The sequence below is a fragment of the Zootermopsis nevadensis genome, unplaced genomic scaffold, assembly GCF_977971745.1.
Source record: "Zootermopsis nevadensis isolate Lab colony 2312 unplaced genomic scaffold, Znev_1.0 Znev_ptg000028l, whole genome shotgun sequence".
NCBI classification, from domain to species: domain Eukaryota; kingdom Metazoa; phylum Arthropoda; class Insecta; order Blattodea; family Termopsidae; genus Zootermopsis; species Zootermopsis nevadensis.
In genome coordinates, this window is record NW_028259160.1 from 2,384,158 (window position 1) to 2,407,665 (window position 23,508).

The following is a 23,508-nucleotide window of genomic DNA, read 5'->3' on the forward strand; positions in this document are numbered from 1 at the left end:
AAATAGAACAGTATTTAAAGAGGGCGTCACTGGATTAAACTGGCTCAACATAGGAACCAGTAGCGGAATTTTGTGATTAAAGTAATAAACCGTCAGGTTACATAAAAACAGGCGTCTTCTTGACCGTCTGAGTTACTGTCGGTATCTCACGGAGGACCCTCTACAATTAAATCAGTTTTTAGAACGACGATGTTGGTCTTCCGGGTGGGAACGCCTTGTCGCCTTAAGGGTAAATACCAACGTTTCGGAAAAACAAATTGTCCTGATGATAAGAGCAATATGTGTCTCCGAAACATCGGTGTCTACCTACAGGCCCACACTGCGTTTCTGCTGTGAGAAATTTTATACTAGATGGCCGGTAAAACAGTCTGCGGCATTGCTGAAGACGTTTGTGTCCTTATGAAGCGAGAGACAATCGTCTGAGAAGACTTGAGTCCTTAAACTAGGTGTGCCTGTTAGATGCTTCACAGTGTTACGAATGTAGGTCGTTCAGACTTCGTAGTTCCTACAGGCCAGTTCCTCGCTCGCTGCTCAAGAGAGAGTTTCACAACACGTGTTTCTGTTAGACTCGGTCTTCAAGACAGTCGCTTTGTTATCCTACGATTAATTGACAGCTTCCACGGCCTATTTTACGTTTAATTAATTTCTTAAACTCTGTGTTATGGGTGTAAGTTAGTGAAGTGTTACTTGTGACATTCTCCAGTAATTAAAAGGAAATCGATTTTTTGGTTTCCCTCTTCAGAGGTAAGTGGTTCATAATTGTAGCCTATTGAATATAGATTAGGTTCATTATAATATATTTATATGCTTTGTATATATTATACACATAATTTATATACGTAACTGAGTGGCCATTTTATTGGTCTCGGATTAAAGGCATGTAGTTTTGTTCAATTTTATCAGTCTAATCACAATAAAATATTATTATTAAATATTAAAATATTAAAATATTATTACAATTAACATTTAAACATTTAAAATATATTAATATGATGCTCTTTATCGAAATATTCGTTAAAATATATTAAAATGATGCTCTTTATCGAAATGTTAATTGTAATAATATTTTAATATTTAATAATAATATTTTATTGTGATTAGACTGATAAAATTGAACAAGTATATATTCAACACAATATGACGCAACATTATCATCTCAGGCATATAGTTTCTTAATTGAATTTCTTTTAAACATTTCACTTCTTTGTTAATGAGGTTTACAGCTCAAAATTCTTTCAACATATAAAGTGACAGAAAAGAATGGGTTTATATTATTATTTATTGTTATTATTATCATGATTTTGTACACTGACGTCGGCCAGGACTCCTGGGCCTATTTCGTTTCAGAACTAATTCCGAAACAGTGAATTGTATGGGCACGTTAAGATCTCATTGGACCGTGAGGGAGGGGGGGGGGGGGGGGTCAGTCCCTCACAGGCCTGCACGTACACAGGACAACACAAGAATAAAATAAACACGGACATACAGACCAATGTATATACATATCTAGAACCAGACCAAGATTCGGTCCCATATGAATCGTTATTTGCATTGGGAGTAGAGGAAAACTCCATCTGGGCACTAGATGGTGGTAAATGGTCACCTTAATTGTCCGGCCGCTTTAACGCCGGGAAAATAGACCTGCAAGATGCTAGGTACACCCTGGAGCAAGTCTGACACAGAAGGTACAGACAGAAAGATGTCAACTCCTGCTACCTTAGTCGGTCTTTATACTAACTGAGCCATCAGCACTGCTATTATTACTATCTTATAAACACTGTCGTTGTTTTAGTCACAATGAATCCACGGCTTAAAACGCGAAGGTTGTTTCTGCCCCTCCTTCTAGGTTCACCGGTTCGATCCCGTATGTTCACATTTATATGAATTTTGTAGTGTTGATGAAGTTGGTAATTTGAAAACAAGGTGCTCAGGAAGATATTTGGACTTAGGAGGAATGAAATAAGTGGATAATTTAGAATATTGCATAACGAGGAGATGCGTAAATTGTACGGGTCACCTAGCATAGTGAGGACAGTGAAATATAGGAGGATCCGATGGGCTGGTCATGTAGCACGCATGGAGTGTAGAAAGGGGTAGATACAGAATGTTGCGGGGAAATCCTTCTGGAAAACGACCACTGGGCAGACCAGAAGGATATGGGAAGATTATATCAAGATGGATCTTAGGAAAGTGAGCTGTGAGGATTGTAAATGGATGGCGTTGGCTCCGGATCGTGGCCGGTGGCGGGCTTTGGTGTTGTCGGTGTTCGACCTGCGGATTCTGCTAACAGGGAGTTAGTTAGTTAGTTAATGTGGTGAGAAATCTTGCGAGAAGCCCATCTTCCACGACACAGAAGTTGTATTGCATATCCAGAAACATTCTCTGTTACAGAATTAATTCTAAACCTGACACAGATCAGAGTCTGCGCGTAATGTTATCTGTTGAAAAGGTCATTAAATTTTCGAATGAATTTTACGAGTAAATAATTAAAACATACAAAAGTATAATTTTAACTTTTATTTTGTATGAACGTGAAATTTGTTCTCGATAATATTTGTACTTAAGAGGATGGATGTAACAGGAGGGCGGTACTGTACAAAGACTACCGTTTACCAAATATTAATAGTGAGATCAAATCAAGGATGATGTAGCACGCATGGGAGAGTTATGAAATGCATACGATGTTCTGGTTGACAAACATCAAGGACAGAAACTACTTACAAGATACAAAAGTTGATTGAAGCATAATATTAAAACGAATCTCAAAGAAAATCTAATAAATGTATAGATTGGATTAATTTAACTTTGGCTAAGGAGCAGCGAGTGGCTCTTGTAAATACGGTGCTGAACCCTCGGGAACCATAAAAGAAGGCGAGTGTCTTGGCTGGTTGGGTGACTATCTGCTCCTGTATGGAGTTATTCGTAAATTTAAAAAAAAATTGTCCGGATGTTGGTACGTCCTTGTTTGACCTCTTTCTATTCACACGCGTGTAAAAAAAATTCAGTAACATGTGTTGTTAAAACGTCTCTTTAACTTTCGAGTGCATAACAGAATCACAGACTTTCACCTTCAGTGACATGGTTACCTGTAATGTTCTTTTCACTTTGACGAGTAGTCTGCACATTCTTGGTTTCTAGATACGCAGACGTCTAGCCAGGAGTCGGCAATTATGTGTGTGGCGGTAAACTTTCCACTCAACGTCCTAGTCCAATTACGACTCAAGAATGGCAGCACGAAGGCTCGAACGGGGAAACGCTCTTACTAATAAATAAAATATGAAAGCACCGGAAAAATGCGGGGAAATATTGTTTAAGTGTGTCACTGACACACAAAGGTTACACACAGATTCGGGAGTCATATACTGTAAAGTCTCCATGAGTTTTTTTTCCCCTCTCCTAATGTTGAGAAATTTGACATTGCATAGCATCTCTGTAGCAAACCAACATTAAATTCATAAGTAACTGCTCACCGCTGGTTAATAATTATTCAGATTGGCGATAAAACAAAATTATGTACAGAACAAATGAACAATCAATAATACGTCTTCCTTTTTCTCTAATGCATTAAATTACATTAACCATATGGGCCTGTGGCATATAGAAATACAGCAGAGTTAATAGAATAAAACAAATCTGATTTCAAAGCTGTGATATTTTGCTAAAATAATTCAAACACTTGTATTCGTGTAGAATAAGTAAAAAAAATCTATATGCTTGTGTAAAGTGGTCGTTAAAACTGTCCGATCTAAACGACAGCTGAAATGGACACAAAATATTTCACAAAATTCTCCAACATCAAATGTAATATAAATCATTTTATTCGTTCTAAATTTGTTTAATGCGAGTAGATAAACGTCTGTACCGTTAGAGCTCTTTTAACTGGCACGGTCAAGCACGATTATTTACGGAGTCGGCTATCTCAAGTGGCTAAGCTTCTGACTTCTGTTCACAAGTAACTGGTTCGAATCTCAACAGGGAGATCAGCTAACCTAACTGAAGTTGTTCGTGGATTTTCTTAATCCCTCCGAGCAAAATTTTAATATTCTTCAAACTACTTCCTGGTCTTCCAAGTGTACACTTCACATCTGGCTTTCTAACAAATATTTGTCGTGCATTTCTCCTATTCATAACAAATGTCACACTCGTCTCAGTCTTGTTGATGTAATCAGCCAAATACATATTTGCTTAAGATTATAAATTACGAAACTCCACAGTATGTAGACTTCTCCAACCTTCTAACTTTCTCTGTCTTAGTTCAGAACACTGTTCCCAAATGCATTCAAACGCTTGTGTAATCGAGTCCTCACTCCTGAGAGGCAATTAACATCACTTTGAAGCGAATGACCCGTCGTAAAGTTTCATCAGGATATCTGCCTAAACCGGTATGTTACGTGATGCCATCACAGGTACACAGACATTAAAGCCAGTGTTTGTGCTTTGTTGCGTGTACTGCCTCCTTGCCTCCCACCCAGGCGAACCGAGCTCTTGCATTGCCGGGTTGTACAAATTTAGTAATATGAAAATAACCATTGCTCCTTGTGCTTAGACATCACGCTACACAGACTTGTGGATAACTTTAAGTACAGCCGTACGCATTCTTAACATTTACACCTGTACAAATAACGGATCAGTTTCACGCTTCGGATGATTTACGACTAATGGCCCGGAGGCTGGGAGGAACCGGGAGCCGGTCTAAAAGCGACGGTAAAGAAATGTCTACCTCTGCCGGGAAACGAACTCAAATAATTTAGTCAGTAGCCATAAACTGTACTGAGCTACCCTGCCTCTATTTATAATGAAGTGTCTGAATTCTAAGTCCTTAGTTTGGGGCTAATTTTTCAAATGTTTTCTTCAGACGTCCTATAAACTTGCCCTCTGGTAGCGAAATCAAAGGTTTAACACCACCAATATCAAAGCTCGTCGATGGACAAGAGCCTAGCTAGTTTAATTCACTTCCATCCTCATAGAATGCTACATGTCCTGCCCATCTCATTTATCCTTTTTTTTATAACTTTAATGATATCTGGTGACAGTGTTTTAAGATAGTATATCAGAGTAAACCATGGCAGTTTCATCCCATGAACTTCCAATCAACCATTCACATTTAAGTCTACAGTTGAGAAGGTAGTTGCAAGTTCTAGGCGTAGAAGGGAAGATAATATTAAATTTTACTTTTAAGAAACTGAGTGTGATGTTGAGGAATGGATCTATCTGTCACATGATAGGGTTCAGTGGTGGGCATTTATTAACACTGTAATTATCTTACCACAAGATATATTCTGTTTCATAGGCTTATTCCCCTAGGTTTCTCGTATGGTCAAAGGAAATCTGAAATACCTCAATTAGTATAGATGTTTGACGGACGCAGATTTGAACACTAGATCATGAATACGGAGTATAAATGCCAACCACTACACCACTAAGTTAACTGTATTTACACTTCTATTATTCTTGGTGTTACAAAGATCGACTTTTTGCTTTCACGAACCTTTAATCTTGTGCCATGTTGTAGGTGGGGTGATGGATATGCAGTCTTTCACATCCCAGGAGCGGGGTACGGGCGAGACTTTGCGGAAAATCTTGTCAGTTTTCCTGATGACAATCGCTATTGTATCTTTTCTGGTGTTCTGCTGGACCAAACGACGCCTGTGGGAACTGGCTGCAAAACTTCCAGGACCGAGACCAATCCCATTGGTTGGTAACCTACTGACGTTCGCGGGCTGCGACTTGATCCAATTCTTCCAGAGGATCATACAGATGGTAGACAAACATGGCTCCATATTTAAGCTGTGGATCGGACAGGATCTGTTCGTACTCTTGTCTAACCCTGTTGCTTTGGAAAAGATACTGGGCAACAAGAATTTTATAAGACGTACAGGATATGTCACCAAAGTTGGTAAACCTTTCTTTAGAAATGGTTTATTAATGTCAGATGGTGATACATGGAGAATTCATCGCAAAATAATATCATCGACTTTCCACAACAATGTTTTAGATCAATTTGTTGAAAATTTTACTAAAAATAGTGCCATTTTAGTGAGTAAAATGCGTAATAATTGCAATGAAACTGCGTTTAACATTTACCCACTTATTAGTCTTTGTACTCTGGATGTTATTTGCGAAACAGCTATGGGAACTACTGTAAATGCACAATTAGATGACGACGGGAAATATGTTCGAAATGTTTTAAGATCCCTTCAGTTATTATCTGAGAGATTCATGCGCCCGTGGCTGTCCATTGACTGGATTTTTAATTTGACTCGGTTAGGTAAGGAACAAGCAGCTACTTTAGAATATCTGCACGGAAATGCACAACAAGTGGTTTCAGAGAAGTTAGCGAAGTTTCATGCAAGTGGGCGTCAGAAGACACAAGTTGAGGATCTCCAGTCTGTGAAAAGGAAGAAATTGTCTCTGTTGGATCTTTTGATAGAGGATGAGCAGCTGACTCCTGATGAGATCCACGACGAAGTGGTGACGATCGTGTCGGCTGGATCCGAGACTACAGCAACTACTTGTTGCTACGTGCTCTCTCTCCTGGGAGTGCACCAGGACATCCAGGAACGGGTCGTAGAGGAGCAGAAGATTGTCTTTGGCGACGACATCCACAGACCTGTTACTTCCGAAGATCTTCCTCACATGCCGTATCTTGAGCAGGTAATTAAACCTTTACACTGGATGAATCTAAAGGGTTCTGACAACGGTGTGTTGCGATCAACTCGACTGTTGCTTTCGGAAATTGTCCAACAGAGTTTCGAAGACTGGGTTTGTCTCCGTCATCAGGTTAATGTACGGAAAAATTATTCCCACTCTGGTCTTTCCTCAGACATAGCTGGTCCTGAGATGCCTAGTATCACCTTTCGGTGAGCCATGAAACTCCAGTTGGGAAGCAGGAAGTGGCAGTTGCATTATTAACTTTTATCGATGAACGTACTTTATTATCCAAAATACACGACAAATCTTACACGAGAACGTTTCTTTGCAGGTAATCAAAGAAGCATTGCGTCTCTTTCCACCGATTCCATATCTTTTCCGCAAAGTCGAGAAGGAAACTGACCTGGGGAACGGCTACGTCCTGCCAGCCGGCTGCTACTCCATGGTGGTAACATACACAACTCACCGGAACCCGCAATATTTCCCCGACCCCGAGCGTTTCGATCCGGAGCGTTTCTCACCTGAAAACTGCCTCGGTAGACATCCATACGCCTACATACCTTTTGGGGCTGGTCGCAGGATGTGTGTCGCATATAAATTTGGAATCATGGAGGCTAAAACGATGCTGTCCACCATTCTGAGGCGATTTCGTATCGTTCAGACTGTCGGCGGGATCAGCACCCTAATCAACGACTTGGAGTCTGGAGTTGTACTGAAACCAGCAAACGGCTTCAATATTCAGATAGAGGCACGATTTGCCGATATTCAGCTGAATTAAAGTGTGAATATGTAGGCGCCTCCGGTCTACGGAGGGTGTTAGAGATGAATGCGATGTCTTTGGGAAAGATGTTACTTGAAACATTATGATATAGATGGCAGAACAGTGTTAAAATGTGAGATTTAAGGTTTATATGGCGGTGAGGATGATGAAGTTCTAAGTTTCGGTGTCGTGCAGACTTTTCGGAAGATGCCAAATGCCGGCCTTTTCTCTACCTACTCTTTACCCACCCGTTCTTCCTGTTACACCAGCTTGTAGACTTTCTTCGTTTATCCAGGTACCTTCTCCCTTTCATTCTTCACGTTGGGTTGGTACACTCTTTCAGCCCCCCCATATCCAACCATATAAAAATCTCACCACCTTCCAGCATCGTCACTTCCGCCCTGAAGATGGACAGTACGTTTCTCGGAAACGTTAGCCTTGGCCGACAAGTCTACAAAAGGAGGCAGAACCGAGAATAACAGCATTGCCGGTGTTAAAATGGATCGCTGAGAAATATTTCGGGATATTACGCACACGCCTATGGGTTCTATAAAGTTTTTGGTATTTAGGCGACTGTTACTTAACAAATATCCACGGTGTTCTACGTCCTAGTTTATCAACTGTAACATAGCTAACCTGCGAACATGTCGATGAACCAGAGTTATCACATCAGACTACATCCTCAGTCATAATATGAATTAGGAACTACAGGTTGGGGTAGGATTCTTCTTCGCCAGCACTGTGTCCAGGCGAGCCGCGGGTCCGAGTCAGAGTTACGTCACAAACAAGAACGAGTTGGACGTGAAATCAAGCCTATTTACTGCCAAGATCAAGAATGTGTGGAGTTTAACTTAAGTCTCCCACACGCCTTCAGACCGAAGTACTCAGACACAGAAGAAAATTCTACTTTTAATTTTAATTTTTATGAGGAATTTTAATTATGTGTGTGAAGGACGTTTATTTGGTAGTTATTTATACTTCATGATATGTGATGTAAACCTTTCTTGTTGCATTTCGTCTCAGTTAAAAACAATTACATTAATTGTAAGAAATTAGTTTTATGTCTTAAAAGGACGGTCGTGTTGTGTTTTGAAGTCTTGGCCAAATTCAAGTGATTCAGATATGTCCATAGAAGCTATTAATTTTTACTCAAATTTTATCTTGTGTGACTAATCTCAATCTAGATTTTATTAAAACGACGCATCTGTGTATCTTCGCAGAACTTATCACTTTCTTCCTTATAACTTGCTTAAAAAGCTTTACTTTCTTTTGTTACTGCTAAAGACTTTGCTCTCGTAAAGAAAAATTTCTCCTATGAGTTTCATAAGACTCTTTAAAATTACTAAGGAGAAACAAAATGTCTCTACGAATAGGAACGTAGTTGTTACATTTCCTGAGATTATGACGTATTTAAGGTCATTTAACAACAAAGCTATGAGGACGTGGTCACTAATTACTTGAGAAATTTACATAATAAAGAACATAAGTTTTATTCTTGGCACAGGCCTCTTTCTAGTGTGATCAGATCTAAGAGGATGAGATTGGCGTTACATGTAGCACGTGTACACATATGTTTCTCTGAAACGCTCATATCTACGTACAGGTCCACACGGCGTTACTACCCAGAAGACCAACATCGAAATCTTCACCGCCGTGAAAAGTTCAGTAATTAATACTTGTATTTTTAATAAAAAATACTACAGGCTGCCGTTACTCAGAATATGGATAATATGGCAGTACGCACTTGATGCACCGTGTCCCTTCTTCCGCAGAATCCATTACGTGAATTACGAACCACCGGCTTCACAAGGCAAACACACAGACGGCGCATGACAAAAATCACATTTGTGGCTAACCAAACAGATGACATACGGTTTCACAGATACTCTACTAATTGAATTGTTAGTGTGTGTGTATTCAACTGCGGCGAATCTGTGTACTTGCCCCCAGGGAATGTTGACCACCTGTCAGGGCTGGTATTCCCGTAGGGGCACAACCTGAACAAACCCTTCCCGCAGACAGTACCAGAATCGCATTACTTGTTCACAAAAAAACTGTTTCGCTCGCAAATGTCGCTTCGGATATACGACGTTAACTCTATACATTTTATACCACAAGCCTGTCCCGAGCGTCACAATTTATTCTTCCTGGCCTTCATAAACGTCTGCTTTCTTAACTCCACGGATCAGCATCGTCGTTGAAAAGCTGGCAGTCGCTAAGCAAGGGAGAGTTTTCTCGCCTCGCCTCGTATGAAACACGAAGATTCATTACTGTGTTGAAAAGAGCCCGCGACTCGACCCTGCTTTGAGCCAGCGTGAATCCAGTCCTCAGCCTGACGTCCAATTCATATTCCTTCGGTCTCCTTCTTCATCTCTCTTCATGTTCTTTCCAGTTACTTCTCTCCTTTTCCTCCGTCACCGTCTTCCTATTTAATTCTTACCATTCACATACTTCTTATTCTCGTCCTCCTACTGACCTCATAATTCAATGTCAAAGAGGCAGGAAGAACCACGTAATGAAGGAGAATTTGTCAAGTGAAAAACTTGTCTACATGAAGTCTGGTAGACGTTTACCGACGTTTCAGAGATGCTTGCTGCCTTCATCGCCCAGCTTTACAATTTTCTGTACTATGTCATTGCGTTAAGTATCAAAATGCTCCCTTTTAACTTCCTGGCAGTTAATTACCCGTTGGGAAAAATTTAAAATGCAGTAGTTAATTTTAGGAATTGGTAATAGGATTCGACAGGCAAGAGGAGGTCTTATAATAGCAAGAGTGGAGAAAATACGGCGAGTGAAATATTAAAGGGGGGAGGGGTAGTACTTTGTAAGAGAGAGAAAATATGTCCTTAAGAGGGTTCACTCCAAGACTCCATTTATTTTTGAAAATTAAAATACGAGGACTCCCCCCCACACACTAAATTTCACTTGTGGTTCTTTGCAAAAAGTGTATAAAATTGACGTATGATAGGGACATCGTGCTTGGCTGTTCGCATATTTCATGTCCGAAACTAATGGATGAATTGAAATAAAATCTAGTATTACATATTAATATCAAGAAATTTTCGTCAGATGCAACCCCTGTTTTACGCGAAACCCAAATACATGTGTATGTATTACTTCGAAAAAATCTCATCACAGAAAACTTTGTGCATAAGCCTTTAAGAATCTGTGGGGTTTGCTACTATAAGTACGTACAAGCCGATACATACAGTATGTTCTCATTATATCCGAAACAAATCTTTTGCAGGCCTTATGCCATGACGAGAACAAAGAACAAAATCTCTCATATCCCTTGCAAAACATATAATAAATAAGACTTGGTTCGATCCATTTATAATGGAATCAAAGAGCTAAGCAGAGAAATAAAAATAAAGAAAATATAAAACGATAAGGAAAATATTCAGAAATCCTGAAATCCTGAATGTTGTGTGTCCTTCCATCGTATTTAAACGTTCGCGGATTGAGTATTGGAACGTTGCGACACCCGACATCTACTAGCAGATGTCAGAACTAACGTAAGCCGGAAGTAAGTAACACTGTTGCTGTTGCTAAAAAATTATTTTAACCGCTCAGTAATCAGTACGGATAAACATGAAAGCCCCTGGTGAATATGGTACTAACAAGAGGTCCCAGTCGATTGTTACCCTCCGATTCGGCTCCAGTTTTGCAGTATGACAGTGGGCTGCCCTCTGACTACATGATCAAAATATCAGGCGTAGTAGACACTCCAACGTTTCTCAGGTAAACACGTACGACCTCTTCAGAATGCCTCATTGACAATCTGACCAACGGCAACAGAGTTTGTATTTATTTTACATTCCTCCAATTTTATCGGTCTGGCGGCGCAAACCCAGACTGCAGCAATGAATTAAGCCAGAGTGCAGTGTTGTGCCATGTTAGATTTCATAACCAACGCAATAAGTCTCAAGTGCAAATGCTCATTTTGGGATGAAACGTGATTTGTAACATCTCAATCAGTAAGCAATAAGAATTGGACCAAGACGAAGTTGCATATCGCTACCCTCGAGCCATCTAGAAACCAATTTTAGAACCAACAGAATAACCCGTATGTGCTGAACTCTGCTGGTGGTGCTTCAAAACTTGATTCTAACAACTCAACCAAACACATACGCACATTGGATCATCAAATATGGAGTATACCTTTATTTGTAATTCATATAAGCACTATAAATTTGCATTTTGCTGTCATTTCAGAATCCAATGTATATTCATGAACCATGAAGGTCAATTCTGATCAAAAGCAAAGTGTTGTTCAACATACGTTTATGACAGCCCTAAATTACAGGTGGGGGATGTAAAACCAAGTGCATACACAACACTTTCTCAAATTATCCCCCTTTCTATTTTTCAAACACCGTGGAACGGTCTCTTTCTTGAGATAATAAATAGTCACTTAGGTGGGCAAGAAATGCTTCTCCTTTTATGAAAGCACAAGGTTCATTACCGTGTTCAAAAGATCCCGCCACTGGACCTTGTGCTGAGCCAGATTAATCCAGTCCACAACCTCCCAACCGATTTACTTAAAATGTTTCAGTATTGCCCTCCCATCTGTGCCCTATTTTCTTGGTGGTGTCTTAACCACAGATTTTTCCCAACCAAAACTCTGTAAACAGTTTCCATCTCCCCACATACGTTCTACATTTCCCGCCCATCGCATTCTGTTTGGTTTCATAAACCTATTAGAAGTATAAATTATGATCCTCTTCACCATGTAATTTTCTCATGCAACTTTCTAAATCTTAGACCCAGATATTCTCCTAAGTACTCTTTTCTCAAACATACTCAGTCTGTGTTTTATCATAAGGGGGATTCCTGTGAAATCGCTAGTTTCAAAGTGGACAACTGTAAGCAGTTATATATTTCAACGTGGCAGTACTACTAAAATTGTAGTGTATTCCTTAAGCTAAAATGTTTACGTATATTTTTCGAAAAATTGTGTAGTTTTTTTTTAAGATAGTGTAATTTCGTCATATTGTGAATATTATATCAATTATTTGTTTTAATCCGTCTGATCACAATATAATTTTTATTTAAAATTTCTTATAATTAAGATAATAAAATATCATTCATGTTCCATATCGATTGATCGATTTACATTTCGGAACATTTACACAACATGTTTCGGTTTTTATAAAACCATCATCAGGTGTAAAATATATCTAAGAACTTAAAACCCAATTATGATTTCTGTAGTTTTTTGGTGATGTTTCATTACGTTTGTTTTTCCATTTTGGGCGAAGGTGTTGTTTTTCTTAAATGTTATTAGATGTACATATCGGCCAAAGATGTAGGAGTGAGTGTCCCGATATGTCCAGAAGTACTAGTGTCTTCGAATAGTTTTTTTATAAAAGATTTGATAGAGAAAAAATGCAGTATCTTGTTGTTCAATCTACCAAAATTACATATTTTTATCATAAACTCTAATTCAAGCTGTCATGCATCATGCTAGAAACTTTTAAATATTTTACAAGTTATGTACGTTAAGTATAATTTGCATAATTCCTCTTTGTTGTCTTTATCAGCGGTTTACGAAACTACACACACAAAACCCTCAAGCCTATAATAACATGCATAAATGAGAAACAGGATTTATAGATTTCAAAAGTGTTAGGTAATACAACACTGATTAAACGCCATCTGAAGTTTCTGCAACCTTACCTGTCAGTCAACAGCGTTTTAAAAATTCAATATCATCCCAATAACAGCCTTATAACGGTTAAATATACTGCAAAATATTCTCCATGATCCAAACAAAAATCTTAATCAAAATTAAATTTTGACATAATTTGTACATTATGGTTAAAAATTCACAGCTGACGTCTTCAACGTGAAAATCCACACGCGTACTAAACTACAAGCAGGCCTAACATATAGCGTTTTAATTCTAATATCTTTAGACAACATACGATAACACAAACTTACACTGACGTCAAGAAGCATTTCTACCAATCTGTGTAGTGAGAGTAATATCCTCCCATGCATTTAACCTTCAGGCGTCTTTCTGAAATGCGTCGTTAAGCTCTGACAAGACAAGATACAAATCACAAATTAATTTTCCTTCTTCATCTCTTTCTTTTGTGCAACGTCCTTGAACTTCTTTCTTTGTCTTTCCAAGGTTCTTGTTTTAAAGTTACTTTACGTTTATTTTGATTTCTTTCAGATATATTTCTGACCGATCCAGTGTTTTCTTTGGCTCTCTCCGTTTCACCACACTCCCGTCTTGCGTATCGCATCTTAATGTTCTTTCTGCCGCTACGATCTGCCTGTCAGTTTTAATCTTGTGTATTATTGGCCCGTGTTAACAATCATCTATCTGCAATTCACGGCTAGTGAACTGCGTATGTCCCACTAACAGACTCATGCCAACTTCCCAACAGAGGTATTACTAGGTGAGAGACCAGAGCAGAACGGGGCCACGGGGCAGAACGAGGTATCGCCTTTACTTCGTCTGCAATGCGTTGCAATCTATCGGGACCGGGTGAAATACCTTTAGCATACAGCACAGGGGCATGTCATGTCAGTCAGCGCCATGTTTCTGAAATAATCACCCATGCTGGATTTAGCTCCTAGATTTTAAATTCTTTTCTCAACTTCCAGTGCAGGTAAGACCTATTCTTTGTTCATATCCGCTTTGTTGAATGATGCATGTTATAAAGCGTTATCTTCAAAGTTTTAAACACAATATTTTTATTTATTTTCATGATGTCATTTTTAGTGGGACAGTCCTAATTTGAAAGAGTATACTCTGGGCAGAATGGGGTACCCAGAGAAGAGGATCAACTAACAAGTGTCTGTAAAGTTGCGAAGTTTATTCTCAGTCTATTGAAGGGTGGATCCGGTATTCGTCTTGCTTGAAACGGGTCCATAACTCATGTGCAGGTGTTGATAGACACGATGATGAAGAGGTTCACATGTGTTCCGTCTGCATTAGGCCTAAGTAGACTTCAAATGTATAAAGTTTCGACATTTTATATTGTAAACTAAATCATTTTTATATCCTACGTCATAATTATTGCATAATCTGTGTCTTCTTACAACTTTTCAAACATATATCAATCTTACTCCGTCTTCTTGTAAAGAAATGAGTACTTTTAAAAATCTGTAACTCTTAGAACTAAACTAATAACTCATTCTAAATTTCTTATCTTCTATTTCCGGTTATTAACAACGTTTATACATTTTACGGGTCCCCAACTATTCGCTGGCTTGATCTATAGACATCCGGTAGGACTCCTTTGACGAGGGATCGGCCCTTCGCAAGGCCTCTACCTGTACACAGGATAGCACTACACAGAAAAACATCCATGGCTTGAGTGGGATTCGAACCCACGGTCCCAGCGACCAAGCGGCATAAGGCCCACGCATCAGACCGCGCGGCCACTGCGGACCCATAATTCTAAATTTCAAATAGACAAAAAGACCCACACAAGGTTTCTCCATGAGTTTATATTTATTATTGTCCCTTCCACATGCCTCCAAAGATTAAGTTCCCCGTTCTGCCCTGGACTCCTCTACATACAGATTCCCAGCGATTCAATTCCAAAATTCTACACGCCTTCAACACCTCTCAGTCCAAGCTACATGACTAACTTATCCCTACTTGATAAACTACGATAGCTAACATTCCTTCTTCAGCTAGACAAGAGAAAATAACTAGGTTTCTTGCTCCTCAAGTCAATTCGCGTCTCTCAGCAACTAATTCCACCTTCAGCAGCCAGTAGTCTCTCAACTAACAAATACATTCGTATTTTATGGAACCCAAAGGTTAATTACCATGAGCCAGTCACTGGTCCCCATCGTGAACCACATAAGTCCATTCCACATCTTCACAACTTATTTAAGATCCAGTTTAATGTTATCCTCCCACCTACGTCTTGGGTCCCTCGTATCTTAGTTTCATAACTTCCGACTACAATTATATTTAGGCCAATTTCTCGTCTTTTCTGTGCGATATGCGCCCATCTCATTTTCCTTCATTTAATCACATTAATATTATATGGTTAGAAATCAAATTTCGAAGCTCCATATCATGAAATTTTCTCGAAACGTCTGTTACTTCCTCACTCCTCGATCAAAAAAATATTCTGCTCAGGCACCCTCAATCTATTTTCTTCTCCGAGCCCTTTAAAGTCGAATGGTAATTATATGTGCCATCTGCTTTAACGACCAGTAACGTTTTATTTTATACTTACGTGTTTTGTATGATTCTTAGCGTAAACAACGATTACTTCCTTAAACAGCATTAACCAGTTGTTCTGCGTTTTCTTTACGGTACGGACTGAATTCTTATAATTTATTTACACGATCTTCGATTTTAAAAGATTAATGTAAGAGACCAAGTATTATATCCGTCTAAACCAGAGTTAAAACATCAGTTTTTTTTATATATTACTTTTAACATTTCCGATGACAGATGGGGGTGACAAAGAATTATGAACTGCACAGTACAAAGCGTCCCACCACTCAACACGAGAATCGAACCCGAATACCAGGAACAAGCAGTGCTCAGTGCAATGCGACAGTTACACCCACGTTGACGTCACTGTCAATTTGGAAAGCTGTTTACACTGAACAGAAACAGAAATCCAATTTCAGTGTCCATTATACGTATAACCAAACACGGAAATGATAAATGTGAGAGTTCCTATAAAATTAAGAGCTTTATTGTAAAAATATAGTGATAACAAAGACTTGGTGCATAAAGCGAAGGTAAATGTTTTTCTTGAAAACCTTGAAAGGAAAATATGATAATATTAAAATGAGGGAGGATGAAGCAAAGGAAGAAATAACCAAAAACGGGAAAGCTATAAAGAGAAATGTATAAATATAAATAAATATATATATTGGAAGGGGCGACAAAAGAAACCAAATTACAGAAAATGCAGAAATTGAATTTAAAAAAAAATTGTTCCTAACCTCAAACAAACAAGTTACTTCTGGAATGCTACGACACTGCCTCGATGTCTCTACTGTCACTTTAGTCTTTCACCACAGATGGCACGAGTGTACAAGACATTTCATAATGATGCCTTGGGAAGTTACGATATTTTTAAAAACACACACACTGATTTCCCACTTGCTGCAGGCAAATTACTATTTAAGTCACAGAAAATACGAATCAAGGCCACATAAACCACAGCGTTAAATGAAAAATGCAAAAGAAAAGAAACCGTGTCCTGTTACAGATCCTGGAATACTTTCATTGTTCGTTTCCTAAATATTGTAATTTCCTGCACCGCGTGTCTTCCGTTGATTTTGCAGAACCTGGCCGATAACGGCCATGCTGTCTACCCCCCAGACGGCACACGAGTGTACGGAAGAGAGAACTGGAGGAATAATATTGACAAGAAGAACCGAAGAACTCGGAGAAACAAGTGTCCCTGTGCCTCGTTGTCAACCACATGGACTGACTGTGTCTGCACAATTTATTTTTTTAAATTATGTGATCAAGGAATCAACACGATTTAAAACTGGCTGTCAGTCGCAACGGGAATTGGGATTGGATCAATGAAACAACATTAAAAAACTTATTTCTGTGTCAGCCATGGATGACATTTCATATTTACAGATCGATACAATACGATATTCGGGATCGACAAAAATTTAACGTACTGATACATCGCTTGGTACTTTCCATATTTATAAATAAATGCGACAATACACTCTTACTGCACGCGGCAAGTCCTTCCTGAGACACCAGCAACAGCTCAGAAACTCAAGAAATCCCCAACATTTAATGGAAACCCGAAGGTTCATTACAGTTTTCACAAAAGCCCGCCACTGTGCCAGATAAATCCAGTCCATACATCCCATTTATCTAATATTAATTTTAATATACATCCCATTTATCTAATATTAATTTTAATATTATCCTTCCACCTATGTCTAGATCTTCCTAGTGGTCTCTTTCCTTCTGGTTATCCCACTAAAACCCTGTATGCATTCCTCTTCTCTACGATGCGGGCTACATGCCCCGCCCATGTCATTCTCCTTGACTTGATCTGTCTAATTATATCTGGTGATGAGGAAAACTTATGAAGCTCCCCATTATGCCTCTTTCTCCAGCCTCTCAGTCATATTCTTCTCGAGTCCAAACATTCTTCACAACACCCTCAGTCTACGTTCTTTCCTTAGTGTCAGAGACCGAGTTTTATACCCATACAAAACTAAAGGAAACATTATAATTTTATATATTTTAATCTTCATGTTTTTAAGCAGCAGCATTCAATCAGCCCTAATTTGTTATTGTCTTAAGGACTCTGGTCATTTGAGTTACACAGACAAGCAGACAGTTAGGTTAGTCTGGTGAGTTAATTCGTTAAGACACTTTCTTCTGAAACGTTCCTTATTCTACCTTTGTACCTTCAGCCCAATCTAACTCCCATCAAAACAAATTATGTGCCTACTGACAGGCAGGGGATGAACGGAGGACCTGACAGCCAGCAGGCAAAGAATGTAAAGATATCACAGAGAGGGAGACTGTTGTTCATGTCGATTGCCACCAACAACTGCCATCAGCAGACAGACTTATATGCGTTATGTGAGAGTAGTGTAAAATATTAACGCTTAATGGAGAGAACATGTCCATCCACACGTTTCAATACCAAACGACAGAATGTAGTGACAGAGTGGTTAGCACTGGTGCTTCGTACAGGGATGTCCCCGGTTCAAACCTCGACCCGAAGATCGGCTATCCGGACTGAGTTTCTTCGTGGTTTTCCTCGGTCTCTCCAGGCAAATGCCGGGTTAGTATCAGAAATTATGCCTGGACTACTTCGACGCTGTTTATTCTAAGCTGCTGACAGTGTCGTTACATTAACCAATAAATGTATTGATTTAGACGACAATAATAATTTTTCAGTTCAATAACGTGTGCCAAACATTGCTGTCAGGTGAATTTTATCATATCATTTACAACATATGAAACTGAAGTCTAATTTATCAGCTTTATAAAAACATTTCATCGTAAAGAAAAAGAATATGGGCTCATAAAAGACCCGTTTACAATCAACTGTAGTCTGAGGCACGCCTTGGCACTTTCGCAGCAAAGAATTTCAAATAAATCGTCTATTAGCTTCGCCTTGTTTGTCTGTCCGTACGTCTCTCTCAAGTTAAATTCTATACGGAATTTGAACGAAATCGGTCAGATAATTTGTAAACTGTTACTACAGGACAGTCAAGAATGCGTTTAAAACCATATCTTAATCAAATAACTGCATTTAAATTCTTATAATTAGAAACTTGAGTGTTGGCGGTTGAATGAATACGTGTTTATTTCATGATATCAAATGTTAAAAATTACAAAGTCATTGTAGCTTAGAGCATTTTTTTCCTTCGACTCAAATATTTCTTCGTGTTTGTTCCATGTATTTTATAAAACTTTTTTTTATCAGGCCGCTCAGTAGTTGAGACGTGTTTACTTTTTCCAGCGCGTATATTCGTCAGTCTTAAAATGCCGCGCCATATTTCACGAGTTCGTCAGTTTTGTGTCAATACTGTAAAATCCAGAAGCAGAAGTTATGTGAATCCTGCCTCGTCCAAGGGTAGCCTACGGTGACGGAACTAGTTAGAACTGTAATGGGACCCCTGCGTCTATATAAGTTGAAGATTTTATCCGTATCTTGCTAGATTCCTCAAGGTTTCCGTCGCTTTCACTACCAACACTCCAGCAATGTTCGTGAGTATCTATGTATTTATCGACTGGTGTAAGAATACATCCTGGTATACAGCAAATCGTAACGGTTCATTACAATAATTTCGAAAATGGTGTGGATTAATTAAGTTTGAATATTGTAAATAAGATTACTTAAATTATGTCAACAAAAGTTATTGTTAATAATAAGCTATAAATATTGAATGAGTTTATAAAAATACATAAATCTTACATAATATAAATTCCTCTTCTTAGTAAAATCGAAATATTTTCAGAGCGCGTTCTTTGTGTATTTTTAAAGATACGACGCTATAGGCCTATTTTACCTTTTATATTTTAAAATAAGTGTGAAATTCGGTCTCTTATCCTAATGGAAGAACATAAATTGACTGTATTTGAGAAAAATGTGCTGAGAAAAATATTTGGAACTACGACAGAGTAACAGAAGGCTAGAGAAAACTCTACAATGAGAAACTTCATAACATGTAAGCTTCGTCAAATAACACTAGGATGTTCAAATAAAGGAGGGGTAAATAAAAAAAATTCAAACAAAATATTTGGAAAATCTAAAATTGTCAGACTAATTTGGACATTTAAATGTGTCATGTTAATATAAATTTTAAACAAATAACTGAAGCAGGAAGATGGCTATTTGTGACCATGTATTCTGGTAGACGTTCATCAGCGTTTCAGAGGTACTTGCTGCCTCCATCATCATCTTCCTTTGTGACGGGTTCTTGTGAACACGGTAATGAACATTTGCGTTTCATACAGTGTGGTTAAATTTCTGTCATATTGGTAACCAACAAGTTTTAGATGTCTATTTTTCCATACTTCTAACATGGTCTAACTAGTTTTGTATCTATGCGGCATATTAAAGCTTTGTTTAGGAGTGATTTTCTTCATTAACCGAAATATTCTTCTTTACAGAATCCAAATGTTATATTTTTCCCTTCCGTATTTACATGTTTTGAAACTGTTCCTCTTCCAAGTTTCGTAACAGCGCAGAACAAGTTAGAAGACTCCACCCGTTTTCTCTGTCCTTCTGAGGAAAGTCGATGGCATGATAACAGTTTCTGAGATGAATAACAGCAACTGTTATGATCGTTTACTAGATCCGTATTATGAGACGTGTTTGGGTAGTCCGACATCAGCGTATAGAAGTATCTGGTAGAAACGCCTGAGGTTTCGTAACCCTGAGACAGTTCCATCCACCTCTCAACACCTCAACCCGCTCTCCTAAAATCCTTCTTAATGTTACCTTCCAATCTTGTGCTAGGTCCTTTAATCTGACGTTTACCCAGAGGTTTGCCCACCAAAATACGTGATTCATTCCTTGTCTTCCTCCACTCATGCCCAGTCCACTGCCTATATATTATAACTATTTTAACAATATTAGGTGATCTGTATACGTCACCAAGTTCCTCGTGACGTAATATCCTAAGAAGCTCACATTCCCTACCCCCACCCTACTTAAATACAAATATTTATCTCAACACTTTCTTTTCAAACTTCCCCAAAAGCAAAACCACGTCTTACAATCACACATAACATCCTGACAAAACGATCGTTTATACCTTGACTTAGCGTACTCAGTAGTCTCAATAAAATGTTCTTGTGCTTAATAGCATTACTTATGTGTCTTCCATTTAATTACGTCTTCCGCGCAAACAAATAACTGACAAACACCTTGAAGGCTCGGTTCTTCAAATGACGCTTCAAACACCCACATATTTTGCGCATTTTTGGCGAAAATTGTAATAATTCAGCACATAACAGATTATATCTGTCCACATGTTTCACATCATAAACACGCAAAGGAGTTCGATATAGTTATATATAACAATTTCAGACCAATATTTGTGGATCAAATTTTCACTTTTGGTCCGTACTAATATTCTATAACCCATAGAGCACATAAAGCTCAATGCGAGAACCTAAAATCTTGATTATTAGCTGCCCCGTGGATTTATAATACCAGTACACTACCCCAACATATTTCTGAGCAAATATCAATGTATCGCGCAAACAAAAGCGGCAGAATGTTCTGATAAATGTTATGTTTCCTGCTTTCAGTTCGTCCTGATGCTGCTGACGTCAGTCGTGGCGTCACCACAATACAGCCCACCTCGCATCGAGCTGTTGGCGCCACCCATCCCAATATCACACTCATCCCCTCACGTACCTGTCAGTGTGTACGGCGCTCCTTCGAACCCATCTGAGGGATCGTTCATCTCCCCAGTTCCCACTCCTCCTAATCAAGCCCCAGTAGCTGTTCCCCCTGTCCAACCTGCAGGGTCGATTCCGCCCCCAGCGCCCATAGCCGATGAGATATTTCCAATCAGATCGCCCGAAGAACTAGTTCGAATCCCTGAGAGATCAATTAACGTCCCTGAAGGAAGTAATGAGATAGTGCTACCGCCAGGGACAAGCATAAGCCTTAGGGACGATTTGGGACAATTTTCTCACGGGTAAGAATCCAGAACAGTTGACTGTCCAACAGTAAAACCCCAAGCATAAATAATTTAAATTTCATACATTTTTGGGCTAAAAAAATATTTAAAATGATCAGAAAAACACATAAGACGTCTATTTTTTCCACAACGTTTATAAGGTGAGGATATTAATAAACATAATTAAATAATTACACAATTCAGTCAGCTACGTCTACCAGGTAATTTCCACTAGACGTAAGATACAATATCAAATTCTCAAACCGTCTGCATCGCGGTTTTAATCAAACCAGGGTGGTCCAGGGCACTGTCCTTAAAAAATTGTTAGACGTAAAATATATATTATTCAATTTCTGACTTCTCTGTTTGGAATGGTAGCATCAGGCTCTTTAAATGTGTGCATTTCGTGAAATATTCATCCTTCAATTGTTTATTTAAAATCTCAAATCAATCTTTACGTAACAACGAGAACGGCTTAATGATTTGTGATCGTTTGTTTCAAAGCTAAACTGTGTGTCAGACCACCCCTGCATTTTAAATTTTAATATTATACTATTAGTTGCTATGTCTGTAATTATTAACATTTAACCAAATATTTAATTACAATTTATAGATACGTTTATGGTTTATCCCAATACAAAATTCCACAAGCCTATCTTTAATTGCTTATTAATTACCGTTATCAAACCGAACCTGAAATTGGCCATGCATATTTTGGGCGACAACCATGATGTTTCATACTGTACACAAAATCAGCGAAGGAATATACATATATTTTCAAAAAATATTATATCACACATTACTTGTGAGCACTGTATTAAGTAGCTCCATTTTTGCTATCGTCTAAGAAGTTCGCACGGCCGTCATGTTTACTTTATAGATTATCATAAATTTAAAAATATAAAGCTTGTTTGACATGTAGTGGGGTAATCTTCGGGTTCGTAAAAATCAGTCGTTTGCTTTATATGAGGACAGTAATATGCATTTCCGGGTTCCCGTCATTAAATAAATTGCAATCACAATTTTGACTCAGATTTTCAGACAAGAATGGTACCACGGTGAGTGAACAGGGAAGGCTTCTAACCACAAATGATGGTTGGGAGGCTGTGATCATCAAGAAAGGCTTTTATTCCTACATCAGTCCAGATGGAACACCCATATCTGTCAGCTACATTGCCGACGAAAACGGCTTCCGGGCCAAGGGAGATCATATCCCATCAAAATAACATCAAATTACAGAAAGTGACGTCGGCTTTCAGCCAGTACAAAACACCATTTTCACGGTATGACGTTTACATAAACTTCAGTGCTGTTTAGAAACAGAATAACTGAATGCTTAAAATGGCGTATTTTTCCTGTAAGAAAGGTTACCACTGTAAATAACCCTCAGCTCTTATTGTTTGCTACTCTCTTTGTAAGGAACAGTTTCATAATTAAAAAACCATGTTACTTGCAGTAATTATATCCGATGTCGTCCCTTCCTATTTAAAAGTAAAACTTCGTTCTGAAATAAAGGAAGCAAGCTTCCGAATGGAAACAAATTTAATCCAGGTGCTTTTGTTTTAACAAAACTAGTTTTCAGATATATTTACAGACGTTCACTACTCAGACACATCATACTGAATGCCGTTACAAGTGGCTGCCAGCTAAAATCGCATATTTCAATTGAAACATATCACCAGCCCGTTTATCTGTTTGTGTATCTCTAGGGCCTCACAATACTGACTGCATCTAACACGTGAATAAAATAAATATTATATTTATAACGACCTGTAATAATCAAACTTTAAGTTCGTATTTAATAAATTTCAATGTAAAGGTTGATAGCAAATTTTAAATAAAGTCTGTTTGAAATTTGAAATCCGTCTGTATATATTAATTGAATAAAAATTTTCTTGGATATTATCCATAGTCTAGTAAATATAAAATGTAAAACGACGTTTCGGAGATGGGACTCTAACTCCGTCTTC

The 23,508-nt window shown here is 38.4% G+C and overlaps 2 protein-coding genes and 1 long non-coding RNA gene across 3 annotated transcripts in view; 2 read left to right on the forward strand and 1 right to left on the reverse strand.

Moving 5' to 3' along the window:
- The window catches only part of LOC147872316 (uncharacterized), a 109,616-nt gene that overhangs the window by 82,347 nt on the left and 3,761 nt on the right, over positions 1–23,508 (reverse strand). The gene's annotated exons all lie outside the window — the stretch shown is intronic.
- Positions 461–8,901, forward strand: LOC110829410 (cytochrome P450 4C1). The gene is made up of 3 exons (XM_022063099.2): positions 461–744; positions 5,513–6,654; positions 6,983–8,901. Exons 2-3 carry the CDS (start codon positions 5,521–5,523, stop codon positions 7,427–7,429), a joined length of 1,581 nt encoding a protein of 526 aa, XP_021918791.2. The 5' UTR covers positions 461–744; positions 5,513–5,520; the 3' UTR covers positions 7,430–8,901.
- On the forward strand, positions 19,017–22,997 carry LOC110829416 (uncharacterized). Its single transcript, XM_022063113.2, has 3 exons — positions 19,017–19,109; positions 21,162–21,556; positions 22,572–22,997. The coding sequence occupies exons 1-3, from the start codon at positions 19,104–19,106 to the stop codon at positions 22,762–22,764; spliced, it is 594 nt and encodes a 197-aa protein (XP_021918805.2). The 5' UTR covers positions 19,017–19,103; the 3' UTR covers positions 22,765–22,997.